The sequence below is a fragment of the Penicillium lagena genome (assembly GCF_028827675.1).
Source record: "Penicillium lagena strain IBT 129212 chromosome Unknown utg000003l_segment0_segment0, whole genome shotgun sequence".
Lineage (NCBI taxonomy): Eukaryota > Fungi > Ascomycota > Eurotiomycetes > Eurotiales > Aspergillaceae > Penicillium > Penicillium lagena.
Genome location: NW_026623224.1, coordinates 2,001,362 through 2,017,945, shown reverse-complemented (window position 1 = coordinate 2,017,945; position 16,584 = coordinate 2,001,362). Strand labels below are relative to the sequence as shown.

Sequence of the window (16,584 nt, the reverse complement as noted above, 5' to 3'; positions counted from 1 at the left end):
TGGTACTTGGCTTTGACTTCGTATATAGGGCAAGTTGCATGAGCGGCAGGTTTAAGTCCCGACCCACCAAGGGGGACGCCTTCCAGTGGCCGGCACGGCCCGCCGTGTACGTGCCCCGATTCCGCTATTCCAGAGGCAGAAAACAAATATGGAGGTGGGAAAGAGATAGTTAACAGAAGCGGGCTGAAATAGCCATTTTGATCCTGCCCTTTCTGACGGACATAAATCCCAATGACGTAGTTTTGGCAGGGTGGCCGCTATAAACTGCCGAAGGTGAAGGGTATGAGCGGTTGGTTCGGAGCGGAATGGATTGTCTGAACCTTCTATTCCATCCTTACCGTCAACGCCACCCGCATACTGTCGAGTTAATCCAATCCCGCTTTGCTTACAAAGCGCTTGACAGGTTTAGAAACTATGTTTTGCATTTCTAATCTTCCCTATGTCGTACCTTAACTCTCAAAGACTTTCTTTCACTTGGCCCAGGTCTGATGAATCGTTGCTTTCAGCAACGCCTCTGGGGTCCATTCAGTCTCCAGCACTACAAAATCCGCCCGATGATTTGGAGCAATACTTCCTACCCACCCCTCAGCAAAACGCGAATAAGCTGCTCCTGAAGTCGCTGCACTAATCGCCTGGAGCAGAGTAAGCCCGTTGTGAGGGTTGACCATCTGGTTGGATTTTGGCTCGAGGGCTGATCTCCGCACAGTGGCATTGTAAAAGTTGGGCAAGGGCAGATGTCTTGCTGTCGGCGAGTCAGTTCCAATGGCAACGCAGGCATTCCCATCGACGTACTCTCGATATGGGAATGCCCGCTCCCATAAATGAGGCTCCAAAATCTGGGGGTACGCTTTGGTGAGGGCTGGATCGGAGTGAACAGGCTGGATGGATGCGGTGATTCCAAGCTGGCCAAGTCGCTTTGCATCCTCCACCGAGGCCAGCTCGAGGTGCTCAATCCTATGTCGTCCTTGTGGGCTATTGGCGGCGGCAATGCTATCGATGGCTTGCGTGATAGCAACATCACCAACTGCATGGATTGCAACTTGCAGACCCGCATCGGCAGCCCTTTTCACCACTAGGTTCATAGCCTCCACCGACCAGATCGGATTGACAGCAATGCCACCCTGCTTTTGACTGTATGCATGGCTCAGGGCTGCTGTACAGCCGTCCACGACGCCATCGGAGATCATTTTGATCCCGATCACGCAGAAGTCTGGTGAGGCGGACGGATGAAATTCCCGGTGTTTTGCAATGGCTTCGTCTATGTGCTTGGATAGCTCCGTTTGGTCCTCAGTGAATGGGACATACCAGTGAGCTGCCACATGGATTGGAACACTCTGCTTCGCTCGCAGCAGCCTTAAGGCCTCCCATGCATGATTATCCATGGCCATATCAACTAAACCTGTATAGCCCGCTTCAAGGTAGGCCGTTAAAGCATCATCTAAAGCCCCCAGTCGGTCTTCCACAGTGCAGACACTCATCAGATGCGGCCAGACAATTCCTGTCTGCGCAGCTTCATCTAAAAGACCAGAAGGCCGTCCACTTTCATCTCGATGAATTGTGCCCCCCGCTGGATCGGTCGTCGAACCAACCCCCAGTTCATTCAAAGCGGCCGTATTGCACCAAGTGGAATGAAGATCTAAAGCTTCGATGAAGATAGGACGAGGATCGATGTGATCGATCATGCCCGCCAGGGCTTTTCCGTTGGTTGAAGGCTGATGCCAACCTCGGCAAAGAATTCGTGGCAGCTCCGGGTTTGCTTTGGCGTAGTTGACGAGCGTGTTTTCAATGGCCTCAAAACTTTTGCAATCAGTTAAATCGAGTTTCTGGCGAGCTAGTCCAAAGAGAAGAAAATGCGTGTGGCCGTCGATGAACCCAGGCACCACCACCCGATTATGCAGGTCAATTACCTCGCCACCTTCTCGCTTTGCTGTCTGGATGGCATCGTCACTTTCATATCCGACATGCGTAATCGTCTCTCCTGAGACCACAAAGCTTCTCAGAAACTCATTCTCGATTGGTGCTTTGCTTGGACTGAAAACCCTGCCGTTCTGGAAGACGGTTGTCTGTGCCATTGTGGTGGTGCTTGGGCAGCTCTAAAGTCGTGGCCAGATATTTGTGAAAATACTTAACCATGCAGCATAAATAGACTTTATCTTAAAATTCTCGTATTCACAAGGACTCTGACTGGTCGATTTAAGTGGAGGAATCGACTACTTTTTCCTCTAAGCCCCATGAGGATGTTGTCGGGAGACCCGACGCATTAACGCCACGGAAACAGAAATGAGAACAGGACGCATTTTGATTCGGGTACGCCGATATTCCAAGCGTTTGAGTGAGCGAATTGTCAGATGACCTAGTGTGTGTATATGTCGTGCTCACTAGTAGTAGCACATATCAAACCGTTCTTCCTACAACTCCCTGGGGTTCTCCTCTCGAGTAGATCTTACTGCCGCCAGTGCGCGATCCCACGATGCTGCCCCACTAAATTAATTAACTACTACAACTTCATTCTTGGCACCTATCCGTAATAAGTTGGACTGTGTACCTCAGTCCACTGAAGGAACGGGTGGCACACAGCTGCGCAGAACCGAAGCTATTGTGATATAGTGTCAAAGATGCTATACCACTAGATCAAAAAGCACCACGGGCTTTTGACTAGCTAATACAGTCATTTTCGTATCTCGACATATAGCTACACTACCTGGCAGCGGCCTCACAATGATGTCGTCAGGGACGAAGCCCGGACGTACCCATGCGGAGGGCCATCAGCGCCGTCAAATTTAGGGGGCCCATATTTGACTGGATATTAATGACGTAAGTATGCCTATGGTTGCTACGATAAGTTTCGGGGCGACGGCCATTGCACAGTGGGCCTGGGGGGTGGATGTTCGAGAGTTGTTGTAGATGAAAACGGATCTTGTCGGTTCAGACTCGCTTGACTCTCCGTTTCTCTGGAATAATATATCTCATCGTTTAGCGAAAATGTTATAGCATTCGGTTTGGGTGGAATTCTTGAAATCCGGCGACTATGTACGAATAGAGTATCCAAGGTACGTCCTAGCTGATGCTCAGGTGTACCAAGTGGGTTCCGGCGCCTCATGCAAAAGCGCATATCGCCCAAGCTCCCGGTTCTTGTAAGCCACTGGATCATGCAGTGTGTGCGTTCTCAGGTCTCTCCAGAACCGATCTAAGCCCACTTTCAGCGCCGTCGCCCGCGCCCCGGTCACCTCGAACACGCCGGAAGTTACCCTAAGTCCAACATCTGTGGTGACAACCTTGACGCTGGCCACCCACTCAGCCACCTCCCCTCGGTCTTGAGCTGTCACGCCCTCTCTATTCGTCGAGTGCTGGCTATAAAGTGTGGATAGCCGCTCGCCTGCTCGATCAGCTAGAGCCTCAGCCCCACGTAGATGCGCAAAGAAGTTGCCGTACCGCTCGAGAATGTAGAATTCCTCGGGGGCGGAGTCTTTGTTGTCACCGCCAAATGGCCAGGCGCGCGTCGAGGTAGTCGTATACTTCGCTGCGAACTCCAGAGCGCCGATGGCGATGCCGAGGTAGAAGTTACTGAACACGAGTTGGATGCTGCCGACACAGGTCAGTATGGGTCATAGTAATAGTTAATAATGGTTTTCTCACGTCGGCAAGAGTAAACTGGCAAACGGAATCTGCAAAACATCGGCACGCGGTTTCTTAGTTGCTGTATCCCAGCCCAGCGCATCTGACCACGGTGCGCGGACGTCCTTGATCGCGACACCACCGGATTCCGTCAGGCGCAGGCCTATATTGTGCCAGTTGTGCGCAAACTGTATACCGGGCTGGACAGTGGGAACCAGGGCAAAGATATGATCGTTCGTCTCGTCCAGCACACCTTCCAGGACGGTAAGATCGGAGACGACGCCGCCGGTATTGAAGTGCTTGGATCCATTGAAGATAATATTATCTCCATCTGAGGTAATGCGCAGGTCGTTGTCCCGCGGGTTGACGGCCCCGCCGACGAAATAGTTGTTGGAGATGATCAGTTCATTAATGCGATCTGCTTGCTCGGAGGTGCCGACGACGTTGGCTGTCGTTGACCAGAGAAGATGATAACCGAGAAGCATGCCAATAGAGCTAGATATAGCATTAGATATCAATTTGAGCCTAGCAGTCTTGTGCATTGCATGTCTTACCCGTCTGCCTTGGCCACCTCGCGAATTGCTTTATATCCCACTTCCCAGGACTGCGCGCCCCCGCCATACTTCTTTGGTCCAAGAAGCTTTAGCAGACCTGAGTGCTTGAGCAGGGCAACCTCCGCGCGGGGCGATTTGTTCTCTTGGTCACGTTGCGCGGCGTCCTGCGCCAGCACGGCGGCGACTTCGCGGGCGCGACCGAGCCATGCGTCTGCTGTGTCTGGGTTGATAGACCACTTAGCCTCGTATGGGGCGTAAACAGCCGGGTCCGTTGCTGGGACAGGTGTCTGTGTCATCGTTCAATACAATGACTAGTTATATGATTCTGATCGACGAGGTTGTTAATTCAGGGAAAGTTGGTATGCTTCTTTACTTTCCTTTTGTAGGGAAAAGCGCTGCATATCTATCCAAGTAGCTCGACTGGAACAAATGGCTAGATTGCAAGTTTTTGGCCAAAATGGTGACATTACCAATTGCGTCGATTTCGTTAAGTCAGAGAAGTATGTCGTTATTTGATGGGAAGCGCAAATCATTGCGACATCTCGGTCCACCGGGCCCGAGAAGTTGACGTGATTCCTGGTTCTAACAAACTCAACTCAGATATATAATAAGGCAACACTTTGAGATTGATGATTCTAGTCCAAGAATTCTTGCGCTAGACCTGTGTCATAGAGTTGGGGTATTTTTGAAGCGTGTCTTTGCTTATGGGCCGAAACCCAGGCTATCAAAGTTACCAAAGCCGAGCCCATCTCGCTGGGATGATTAGTCTTCTTTTCAAGGAAAGTCAACTCTATTTCCGCTAAGTAAGTCGCAGAGAACGAATGGATCTGTAAAAAGTTATGAATGCACATGACATTGGGATGAACCAAGTCCTCCTATCACCAAAGCAACTCTAGTCACCCTTCTTCTTCCCAAAGTACCTCGAAGTGTCACCCAACGGTAACTCCAGAAGTGAATCTTTCAACAATAAATGAAAAACAATATACCACCCCACCAATCCCGCCAGAAAACAAAACGCTCCGCCCGATTTCTTCAGTGCAGTAGAAGAAGCAGCATGGCCGTCCGCTTCAGCAAAGTAGCTGGCCGCAACCATGAGAAAACCAAGGTCAACGAGAAAGAAAACTAAAACGTAAGCCAGATTTGTGGGAAGGGAGGCTATGAAAAATGTGAACACGAAGACTGTCCACAGAATCATGAAGAAGCCAACCGCATTGTTATACTGCGCGTTGTCGTTGCCATATGCTTGTTCTATTCCGAAGGAGGGAGTCAGCAGAGCGCCGTAGCCGGCGTAGAAGAGGCCTGTCAGGAATAGAATAAGCTCACTGATCCCAAGACATGATTCGTTTTGAAGCTCACCAAATGCACTGAAAACAGTGTATGCAAAGCCATTTCCGATGGATAACTCCCATTGGGCGGTCACCACCAGCCCAAAGGCAGCGATAAAGAAGAAGTTCGCAACAAAGACATTTGTCGTGGTGACGCCTCTCCACTCCATCAGACTCAGTGAGAGAGTCGTCAGTGTTGTACCGAACGCCCCAAGTGCCAATGCGGACTAAAGAAGGGTGTTAGAGGTTCGGATGTCTTGTTGCAGAGTCATGTACTTACCCCTGCCCCTAAGGATTTGGGAGGATCAACTGCAGATGGACTACCTGAGTTCTGTTTTTCAATATCCATAGGGTTCTTAAGGTGGTTTTGGGTAGTATCTTGAGCTGCTGTGGTGGTCATGGTGAATGGAAAAATCAGGATATTCGAAGTAATAATCAATTCAGATAACTGGGATTTGGAGAATAATTGAGTAGCTCTAAGTAGTTTGCCATGTATGAAACATTATTCTCCTTTTAGGATTTGGATATTTCATTACATCATTGGTAGTGATTATGGTGCGGATATAGTTCTACACGACGACATCAACTGATCTGCTTTGGTGAACTAGATTCGGATGACTGGAAGTCAAATTATTGTGCAAAGTCTTACTTTAGAGAGTATTTCAGTAATGGAGACCATATCGGCCGAGATGAGATGACACAATTGGTATGCAGATGATGTGCTCCTTTATATCATGCGGTTGAGAAAGCGCTACTCACATCAACACATAAATTTTCAAGTTCAGCCGCCGGCAGGAGTCCACTCGGTCTGCTATCCCGTAGGGACTGCCATGGGCTTTAAGCAAATGTCGATTTTGTGGCATAAATTGGGGACTTAGTTTCAAAAGCCCAGGTATCCCTATTTATTCCCCACTATTATTCATTCCCATCAAAGTTGGGTAAAGAATAAAGCTCCACGGCCTCTGCATACATGTTAGGAAGGAGAGTATCAGACTCTAAAACATCAACCAAACTACCAAAAAAGAAGACCTCGTTAGACAGGTCCCAAATTCGAAAGCAAAGGTAAGAATTTATCGTTCCTTGAAAGTAGAAGATAAGTGCTCTTCTTTTTGGACATATTGAATAATATACTATACGGGGAACTTTTCGCTCTTTATTTGCAAAAGCCAGCAAAAAACATGATAGGCGTGAGGCAGATTAGACGTGCACAGGCGTCGGATCTTTGCTAGTTGTATCCCGAAGCTAGTTGACACCAAGCGTGACTAAGATGAGATGAAGAAGAAAAAGGATGAGAAGAAAAGGGAAGGGAGGAAGAGAAGGTCAATTCAACACCAGTTCCGTAAGGGAGCTAGCCGCCAGGAACGACCCTACAGATATTGATTTTGGAATGGATTAACCTACTAGCACTTTTCTCATCCAATACAGTCCCTGCCCCGTGATAGGACTGCATTGTCTTTAAAAGAAACAAGCCCTCTTCGTGCAGAAATCTTGGGCAAATCGCAATTCGAAATTGGAGCAAGGTTCTCGAGCGTTGCTTCTTGCACTTTTGATGTCAGCTTCATCCAATTCTCTTAATATGAATATCTCCTAACATCAAAACGTTTTTCTTCAGGGTATATTTAGACCAGTGAAGCATAAGCTAATAACTTCATTACCCATATTTTAAGCTTGGTATAATGACCTGTGGTATATTTCATATTAACTTCTATTACGAGGTAATCACAATGGATTTGGCAGCAGAGCCAAGCTAATCTGGCCTTAACAAAGAGTCTTGAGATCCTCGTCCCTAAGGTCCCAATCCTTCTTATGAGCTTCCTCACCCTCGTTAGCGTTGCCAAAGGAGCGCTAGATATCAGTTCGATCATTCTTTTCGGCGTAAACTAGCGCATAATTAGCTCTCAGTGTAAGCCGACACCGATACAAGAAAGGCGGACTAGATTGTTTGCCGATCATCGGGTAGGCTTTGTTTTGTCATACCACTGATGTCCCAGATTGATGGAGGAAGCCAGCCGCCGATCGAATCACAGGCAGGCAAAATCAGTGATGGGAGTAGTGAAGCTACCTCTAACTCCTAATGCTACAAACTGTTGATGCAAATGTTCGAAAAGCTAGGAAATTCAGCTCACTTTTCTTCATGACACGACACTTGCGAAGATGAAAGGTAGGCGAACAAAGAGTCGAGGTCTATTCTGGATGCAACTTTAATGACCGATACATGAACATACATGAACATGGGGCTGTCGGCGATCGATCCATTGGTCTCCCTACACGACCGGCCATCGGGACTTCACCTTGTCCGTCAAGCCTGCCCGTGCCACAACCTCGCGACTCCGCCGCTTCGCCTCCTCGACAATCTCCGTCTCGTTCATCGTTAGCAGTTTGCCGTCCTGGACCACAACCTGGCCGTCCACGACGACCAAGTCGACATCCCGCCCAGTGGCCGTGTACACGATGGCACTGACCGGGTTAAACCAAGGCTGGGAATGGATGCCGCGCATGTCAACCGCGACGAAGTCCGCCTTCTTCCCGATCTCCAGGCTCCCGATAGTATCCTGCAAACCCAGCGCTTGGGCACCATTGATGGTGGCCATCTCCAGGACGGTCTCGGCAGGCACAGCCGTGGGATCGTACGAGATGCTCTTGTGGATGATGCCCGCCAACTTCATCTCCTGCAGCAGATCGCAGGTATTGTTGCAAGGAGCGCCGTCCGTGCCCAGACCGATATTGACACCGGCCGCCTGCATATCGGGGACGCGACAGATCCCCGAGGCCAGTTTGGCGTTGGATGTCGGGCAGTGGGCGACGTGGGTGCCCGAGGCTGCCAGCCGGCGGATGTCGGAGTCATCGAGGTGCACCATGTGGACGAGCACGGTGGACGGCGACAACAGACCGACGGACTCACAGTAGGACATGGGCGTGTGGGAGACGGAGGCGAAGAAGTCGCGGTCGGCCTTGACTTCGGCGCAGTGCATAGTGATGGGGATGGATTTCTCACGCGAGAGAGCAGTCATTTCTTTGTAGAGGGCGTCGGACACGCTGTGTTCCGCGGTCAGGAGGGGGATTCTGCGAGGAGGGAGCCAGAGTGCTTACCCTCCGGGGGTTCTTGCGCCAAACCAGACGCGGATGCGGTCGTTGGCTTTGCCATTCCACTTCTCCCACATCTTCAGGGTGCCCCCCAGCGAGGTTTCACGATCCTCGACCAGGCCGGGATACATGGCCCAGGCGTCGTCCTCGGCATATTTGGCAATATCCATGACAATCTTACCCAAACAGCCGCGAATGCCACTCTCCTCGACGGCACGAGCCAATCCATCGAAACCGTACCGGTTGGCGAACTATACCCGTTAGAACGCTCTCGCGAACAATTGAAGAACAGGACTCATCGTCGTGATTCGAGAAGAAACGAAACAGCAAGGAGCAAGGAAGGACTAACCATACTCTCCAAGAAACAGGTGGTGCCCGATTTCAACATTTCCCCAATCGATAACCGAGCAGCAGCGTAGCCATCTTCTTCGGTGAAATTGCCCTGCAGGACCCAGATCCGCTCACACAACCACGAGACCAGTTCCAGATCGTCGGCCGTGCCCCGGAGCAACGTCTGGGCAGTGTGCATATGCGTCGAGATCAAGCCGGGGATGACGATGCGGCCGGTCAGGTCATATTGCTCGTCGTGGGGATACTTCTGTTGCAGGGCTGCCGTCTTGCCAATGTCCGCAATGACAGGGCCGTCGACGCGGATCGCCCCGTCCTCGATGATGCGTCGCGAGGCATCCACCGTGATGATGGTGGCATGGGTGTAGAGCATCGTCGCTATAGTTGTGGATGATTATTGTTTATTCTTTTCTTCCTGAGATCGGTAGCATCTGGTGATTATACCAGTCCAGAAATTCTCGGGACCCCATTCATTCCCTCACCACTCACTCGACGGAATTGGGAACGGAACTGGCCACCTCCGGGGTCGACTGGTGATCTTTCAGGCACGCGTCGGAGGTGGCCGACGGACCTCACTTAAAACACGACAATCAGGAGAAGACTGATAAGAACATTGCCCTTAGCAAATTCCCTCCAAGCGCTCCTCCGGCGTCGGACCGAGCTTTGCGGCCAGAGCACCGGTCATTCGCGTGTGATTGGATAGGCTGATCACCGGCGAGACTACGTAACCCACTGGCTGGGATGGTTCATCTCAGCGTCCACCGCCTCCCTCCCTGCTTATCTCGGCTTTGGCCCGGTCGTTATCGAAGCTTTGATACCGTATATCCGGCTTCTATCGTCCCCTTCCTGACGAATCAACGGATAAGCATCGGTCTGGGAACGCCTCAGCGGTGGACGTTATCATCACAGTAACGACATGACTCCGATTAGAATCAGCCTGGAATTCGGAGACAAAATGCACGCGCGGAACCCTCCTTGATGGATCGTTCCATGCGTCTGTTGTTCTTCTTATGTATCAGCACTCCTTCACTTTCTGTATTCTCACTGCCTCGTACACGCACGGTCTGGTCTGATTAAGCCCTGCGCCCAGATGGATCACTCCATCCACTCGACGGATGGCCCCGACATCATCGTGCCGGGCACGACGCCCCAGCTGCGTTTCAGTCAGCGCATGCGACGGGTCGTCAAGGCGTTCACTACTCGAGAGGGCCTGGTCGGGGATTACGATTATGCGTTCCTTTTTCGACCCGCCATTCCCTTCTTCAAGAAGGATCCTCGGCCCGCGCCGTTCTTTGGCCTGAATGATCCTATGCCGGTGTTCCTGGCGCTGCTGCTAGGGCTGCAGCATGCGCTGGCTATGTTGGCCGGCATCGTCACGCCGCCCATCATTCTGGCCGCCGGTCTGAACCTATCTGCTGAGCTGACTCAATACCTGGTCTCAGTCTCGCTCATCGTCTGTGGGCTGCTCTCCTCGGTCCAGATCACCCGCTTCCATGTCTACAAAACCAATTACTACGTCGGTTCCGGCGTGCTCTCCGTCGTTGGGGTCTCCTTCGCAATTATCAGTGTCGGTCCCGCCGCCTTCGCTCAGATGTACGAAAATGGCTTCTGTCCCACGGCCGACGATGGGACGCCGCTGCCCTGCCCAGATGGCTACGGCGCCCTGATAGCCACCGCCGCCGTCACGGCCCTGATTGAAATCCTGTTGTCCTTCATCCCCCCTAAGACGCTGCGCAAGATCTTCCCACCCATTGTCACCGGCCCCACGGTCATGCTGATCGGGCTCTCCCTGGTCCAAAGTGGCTTTGACGACTGGCTCGGTGGTTCCGGTAGTTGTATGTCGCGGCCCACCAGCGGCATGTACATGGTGTGTCCCCAAGTCGGTGCGCCGCACGCGCTACCCTGGGGTAGTGCCGAATTTGTCGGATTGGGGTTTGTGGTTTTCTTGACTATCCTCATCTGTGAGCGATTTGGGTCCCCCATCATGAAGTCCTGCTCCGTCGTTCTCGGTCTGTTGGTCGGCTGCATCATTGCTGCGGCCTGCGGATACTTCGATCCTTCGGGCATTAATGAGGTAAGTGAACAGATCATTCATCTTGAGCGTTCTTGTTGTTTTAATGAACCGATTCTGACATTTTATCACGGATGGTTCCTGTAGGCTCCTGTCGCCTCCTTCATCTGGGTTCACACCTTCAAACTCCAAGTCTATGGTCCTCTCGTGCTCCCTCTCCTTGCCGTGTCCATCATCTGCGCCTGTGAATCTATCGGAGACACCACCGCCACTTGCGATGTCTCCCGCCTCGAGGTCGAGGGCGAGGTCTTCGAATCCCGTCTGCAGGGTGCGGTCTTAGCGGACGGCCTCAACTGTGTAGCCGCCTCTCTGATGACGGTGACGCCTATGACCACCTTTGCTCAGAATAACGGTGTCATTGCTCTGACCCGCTGTGCCAACCGAAAAGCGGGTTACTGCTGCTGGTATGTAGACCGCAATAAATAGAAGCAATCGTTGAAGCAGACGATGGTTTCTCCGATGATGGGTTCTCACACAATCGTATAGTCTCTTCCTGATCATCGCCGGAATCTTCTCCAAGTTCGCCGCCGCCATCACTGCCATTCCTTCCGCCGTTCTTGGGGGGATGACCACCTTCCTGTTCACTTCTGTGGCCGTCAGTGGTCTGGCGATTATCTCGAAAGTGCCGTTCACCCGTCGCAATCGTTTCGTCATGACAGCTTCGTTGGCTTTGGGGTTCGTTCTTCTCTCCTTTCTGATCGTCACAACAACAGCCATAATGACTAAATCACAGTTACGGAGCGACTCTCGTCCCCACCTGGTTCGCCTATGTCTTCAGCCCTACCACAAACAAGAGCCTCCTGGGTTTGGAGGATGCCGTCATCCTCGTTCTGGAGACTGGCTTTGCCGTGACCGCATTGTAAGTATCGATCTGTCTTCCTCTTGCGTTATCTGCACTTACTTGCCGCCGTATCGACTAAATACTGATAATCGATCATCAACTAGTGTGGCTATGTTCCTCAATCTCATCTTGCAGGAGGAAATTGAAGAAACGCCAGCGAATGCTCCACCCACACCGGACAGTTCCACCCTCCATCCCGTCTACGAGGGTCCTAAGGATATGTAATAAATTGTCTTGCTCTTTTCTCCTACGGCATTATTTCAATGCATTGGGTTGTACGTTAATTAATTTTGATGAGAAACCATGTCAACTTTCTTCTGCAGATATAGAGCTCTGGCGGTTCTTGTTCTTGTTGACTGTCCAAATCTCCGTAGTCCAATGAGTCCATTCTTTGCCGAGGTGGTTGAATCGAAAATGCCACGTTGTGGTGTAATGTGATTCATCTCTTTCTACAGAGGTGACCGCTATCGCCTTCCATGTCAGAAACATCGAGATGCTCTTTCAAACTCCAATTACATGATACACTGATCCAGATATGTATAGGTAAATTATTTGTTTTGTCCCTCACTCGGTAATAAATATCAGACGTTGGGGTCGTCTGAGAACTGTCCAAGACCCAGGGTATGTGGCTAGAAGCGGCGAAGTTCAAACCACAATGTCATGCAATTCTAGACTTAAGGATTCGTCATATTTATATTTTTCATTCTTTTCTTCGCCGCACAGTTTTCACGTCCTTTCAGATAGGGCATGAAGATGCTGTTGGCTCTAGCCACCGAAAAATGTCATGTCAGAGCTTTGTTAGAATATGAATTGGAGGGGTCTGAATTTGCCAATATAATTCGCTGTTTGGAGATACAAAATGCGCTGATCGAAAACTCATCGAACGGAACCAACCGCATTAGGAACTTGACGGGAGTGGGGCCATGCTATCAGATCGCTGATTGGCCGAGTTCTCAGTCAGGAATTTGACCCAGTGGGGCTGATATGTCCAAGTTTGTTCGCTTCCATAGCTAATAGCTCAATCCTCCTCGAGAATTGATATAAATAAGACACCTGGCCCGCAGAAATCGAATTCAAGGCCTTGAAATTTAGTCGCATCCCACCATATTACCGTCCCGTCACCCGCAAAGCGACGAGTCTGATCAATAATGCCACCAAAGAGCAATAGCCACCCAGCTACCCAGGCATTGCACGCCGATGATAAGCTGAACTTGGTGACTGATGTCGCACCTCCAATTCATTTGTCCACGACCTTCAGATTTCCCAGGGAACCGGAGGATCTAATTCCCTCCGAAGATCCCATTGTATGTGCCGTGCATTCTGTCTCCGATATACCTGAACCTGCGACCTAACACACCATTCAGGGCGATTTCGACGGAAAGAACTTCGTGTACGCTCGAGAGTTCGCACCAAATGCAACTCGCTTCGAAGCAATCTGCTCATCCCTTCTTAATGGCGAGGCAGTGAGCTACTCATCAGGACTTGCAGCGTTCCATGCAGCACTGACTCTCTTAAATCCCCGTCGAATTTCTGTGGGTGAAGGGTACCACGGTAGCCATGAGGTTATCTCAGTGATCTCCCGCCTCTCAGGCCTGCAAAAGCTTCCTTTGGACTGTCCTGCCGAGGACTTGCAAGCAGGAGACGTTATCCTACTAGAAACGCCAATCAACCCCTTCGGCACAGCCGTCAACATCCTGGAATACGCGGCCAAGGCCCGCTCAAGGGGAGCATATCTCGTCGTGGATAGCACATTCGCTCCTCCAGGCCTGCAAGACCCTTTCCTGCTCGGTGCTGATATCGTGATGCACTCCGGATCCAAATACCTCGGCGGCCACAGCGATCTCCTCTGCGGTGTGCTCGCAACTAAGCGCCCCGAGTGGACAAAAAAGCTATACGAAGACCGCTCCGCGATCGGAAATGTGATGGGTAATCTCGAGGGCTGGCTCGGTACTCGGAGTCTGCGTACCCTCGAGGTCCGCGTCCATCGCGCGAGCCAGAATTGCGAGAAATTGGTATCCTGGTTGCATGATGCTCTGAAAGCACAGAATCCTGTCGTGGGCGGTGATGAGCAGGTTATTCAGATGGTGTTGAAGGATATTTCCCATGCATCGCTTCAGACTGAGCCATGGGTGCGCCAGCAAATGCCTAATGGCTTCGGGCCTGTGTTTTCTATTATTTTGAAGAATAAAGACTTTGCTCGCTCTTTACCAAGCAAGCTCGATTTCTTCATGCATGCCACTAGTCTGGGTGGAGTGGAGTCTTTGATTGAATGGCGGGCGTTGTCGGATTCTAAGGTTGACCGGAAGTTGTTAAGAATTAGTGTTGGTTTAGAGAATTGGGAGGATCTGAAGGGTGATTTGCTTCAGGCTTTCAAGGCACTTGTGGAGGGTTGAAATGTCTACTTTATTATGTTCTTTTTTTTAGCTATTATGCTTTTGGCAAATGGATTTGGGGAGTTGTTATTATGTTTAATTTTCTCTATATCAGGAGCCAGTCCTGGCCCGCACGACCAATATTGAAAATCCAACGTGACGAGTTCTCCCCGGGGGGTTTGCTGTCTTCTTGCTGCCAATATTCCTGCAAGATTTCAGCCGCATTAATCACATTCAAACACTTCGTCGCTATCCAGAATTTGTCTAAGCAGCCAGTGAGAAATTCTCGTTCAGCCTGCCATCGGCATTCTAGACCGGTCACAAAGATCGGCCAAAGTATGCACTTGAACAAATCTTGGTCTTCTCTTAGGGCATCGATCAGTCCGAGGGATTCGGAAACCAAGCCATCCTGTCCCGAAGGTGGAGTGGTATCCTGACTCAAAGCGTCTAGGATACGTCCTCCGTAGATCAGAGCTCCAGTCTTGTAGGTCTGTGACAGTTTGCAAAGATTGCCGATCTCTTGCCTAGAGGAAGATTGAGGTTGCGGTTGCTTGAGACTGCAGGCCCAAATGTAGCAATCAAAGGCTTGAATTTGATGTATCACAGCAGTAGTCTCTCGTACATGAGACTGAATAGCGATATCATCAAGAGGCTCGGGGCCAGCGATGCTGTCTCTTCGCGCAGAGAGACGCTGTATAGCCGATAAAAGATATCCTGGGCACCCCAAAAAGGACTGTTCGATGGCTTCCGGTGGCTCAGCGTCAGATTGGTTATAAGGCGTGGGCTGGGATAATAGTTTTGGTCGAAGAAATGTCGCCCCAAGGATTTCAATTCTGAGTGGATGTAGGAGTTAGAAATCTAAATAGCCTTTCAGTTTCGTGGATGACAGCCTCGTACAAGTGTATTTGCTTCATCATGAATGTTCGTATCTCCTGCACGGTTTGTCCAAGCCCACCATTTATCCCGTTTTGACTTTCGGGAGGCTCTGTATAGGCGATCAAACGCTTGGCACCCTCAAGGTGGAAATTCCAACCACTACTGCCAGATTCGAGGAGATCCAGAAATATCAATAGGAAAATACTGGCCACTATAGAGTCACGCTTGGCTGATGATGTATCAGCTAGAGCACTTGAGAGTGCTTTCACGGCCTCGTGTTTGAAGAGAAGTGCATCGTGATTGATTTTGATGAACTCAGGTGACGCGGTGCCTTCAAGTTGGTGGAAAGGCTGACCACTGTTGGCATGATGGCGTGCGGCTAGAGTAAGAATAGCCTTCAGTAGAACTGGATCCTCGAATCCAAGCGGGATGAGATTTCTGAAAGGATTTCTTTCACTGTCGTACACAATGAAGAGTTTGCATATGCGCTCATTATCTGGATGTCGTTCGTCAGCGCGTTCTCGCTTTTGGAAGAACTCCGTAAGAGAGGACCCACAATAGTCCAGGTAATATTTAGAGATTCTGTTCATTGTTGAGAACGATGGATGTTGCACCATAAATGGAAAGTTGATGACTGTCGGCTGAAGGTTTCTGGTAGAGGATTTGACGAGAGATTGCTCCGATTTGGTTGACGTGTGTATGATAGTGGCCACGGGCGAAGCAGCTGAATGGCCATCGTATGAGTGCCCTTGCATCTTACCCCGAATGGCAATCCCTTTGACCCATCTTAGTGGTCTAGTGTCGAAGCACTCTATTCCGGCCTTGACACATTTGGCACAAGGCATTTGGGATCTGTCGCATTGAATGCGGCGACGACGACAAGTATAACATGGCTCTCGGGTACCTTGCTCCATCTGGGTGCAGTAGAGCTGCCCAGCGTTTGATCAATGATTACCCAAGTCGAGTTGATATTGATGACGTGCCAAAGAGTTCAGAATGTTCCCAGTTCGGAATGAATGAGCCGGTGCAGACGGAGCAGGATGATCTAGTTCCACTGAGGAAGCGGCTTTCAAATGTCCACTGTAATTCGGCAGGATCTCTCTGGGGTTGGATTCTGTCGGGTAAAGAGGATCCTCGGAACTGGTGTGTTAGATTCGTCCACTTTAATGCCTTATTCCCGAGGCCTTCGAAGCTGAATCAGCGCCGGCACTTATTTTCGATAAACAGAATCTCCAATTAGAATAACACGTCTCATATATTTGGTCAATCGGAGTACCAGTGCATAGAGTAATCCTTCGAATCGTCACTAGGAAGGCCGTTTCAGGCCGTGAAGATATGTCGAGTGCCCACAAAACGTTCTGGCCAATTGTAGGTGCGGCGTATTTTTGGAGCTGCAATAATACATACACAAATTCCTCACACTGGTGTTTCCTCATTGAGCATGATACCTTTCAGCCTTGGAACAGATCCTCAAATACTGGATTAGTGTAGCATGTGA

At 50.3% G+C, this 16,584-nt stretch overlaps 8 protein-coding genes across 8 annotated transcripts; 3 read left to right on the top strand and 5 right to left on the bottom strand.

The window, feature by feature from the left end:
* Positions 1–470: 470 nt before the first annotated feature.
* N7510_005976 (amidohydrolase) lies at positions 471–2,072 on the bottom strand (the record flags this gene model as incomplete). The annotated part of the gene is made up of 1 exon (XM_056977902.1): positions 471–2,072. One exon carries the CDS (start codon positions 2,070–2,072, stop codon positions 471–473), a length of 1,602 nt encoding a protein of 533 aa, XP_056833934.1.
* A 996-nt stretch (positions 2,073–3,068) lies between these two features.
* Positions 3,069–4,465, bottom strand: N7510_005975 (thermophilic desulfurizing enzyme family protein; the record flags this gene model as incomplete). Its single annotated transcript, XM_056977901.1, has 3 exons — positions 3,069–3,582; positions 3,637–4,110; positions 4,170–4,465. 3 exons carry the CDS (start codon positions 4,463–4,465, stop codon positions 3,069–3,071), a joined length of 1,284 nt encoding a protein of 427 aa, XP_056833933.1.
* A 596-nt stretch (positions 4,466–5,061) lies between these two features.
* On the bottom strand, positions 5,062–5,894 carry N7510_005974 (uncharacterized protein; the record flags this gene model as incomplete). The annotated part of the gene is made up of 2 exons (XM_056977900.1): positions 5,062–5,721; positions 5,775–5,894. 2 exons carry the CDS (start codon positions 5,892–5,894, stop codon positions 5,062–5,064), a joined length of 780 nt encoding a protein of 259 aa, XP_056833932.1.
* Positions 5,895–7,758: 1,864 nt separating this feature from the next.
* On the bottom strand, positions 7,759–9,299 carry N7510_005973 (amidohydrolase; the record flags this gene model as incomplete). The annotated part of the gene is made up of 3 exons (XM_056977899.1): positions 7,759–8,530; positions 8,585–8,829; positions 8,928–9,299. 3 exons carry the CDS (start codon positions 9,297–9,299, stop codon positions 7,759–7,761), a joined length of 1,389 nt encoding a protein of 462 aa, XP_056833931.1.
* Positions 9,300–10,016: 717 nt separating this feature from the next.
* N7510_005972 (nucleobase:cation symporter-2 family protein) lies at positions 10,017–12,063 on the top strand (the record flags this gene model as incomplete). Its single annotated transcript, XM_056977898.1, has 5 exons — positions 10,017–11,000; positions 11,085–11,401; positions 11,484–11,672; positions 11,731–11,856; positions 11,943–12,063. The coding sequence occupies 5 exons, from the start codon at positions 10,017–10,019 to the stop codon at positions 12,061–12,063; spliced, it is 1,737 nt and encodes a 578-aa protein (XP_056833930.1).
* Positions 12,064–12,986: 923 nt separating this feature from the next.
* N7510_005971 (putative transsulfuration enzyme family protein) lies at positions 12,987–14,231 on the top strand (the record flags this gene model as incomplete). Its single annotated transcript, XM_056977897.1, has 2 exons — positions 12,987–13,142; positions 13,203–14,231. 2 exons carry the CDS (start codon positions 12,987–12,989, stop codon positions 14,229–14,231), a joined length of 1,185 nt encoding a protein of 394 aa, XP_056833929.1.
* Positions 14,232–14,316: 85 nt separating this feature from the next.
* N7510_005970 (Zn(II)2Cys6 transcription factor) lies at positions 14,317–16,000 on the bottom strand (the record flags this gene model as incomplete). Its single annotated transcript, XM_056977896.1, has 2 exons — positions 14,317–15,043; positions 15,108–16,000. The coding sequence occupies 2 exons, from the start codon at positions 15,998–16,000 to the stop codon at positions 14,317–14,319; spliced, it is 1,620 nt and encodes a 539-aa protein (XP_056833928.1).
* N7510_005969 (uncharacterized protein) lies at positions 15,976–16,326 on the top strand (the record flags this gene model as incomplete). The annotated part of the gene is made up of 1 exon (XM_056977895.1): positions 15,976–16,326. The coding sequence occupies one exon, from the start codon at positions 15,976–15,978 to the stop codon at positions 16,324–16,326; it is 351 nt and encodes a 116-aa protein (XP_056833927.1).
* Positions 16,327–16,584: the final 258 nt, after the last annotated feature.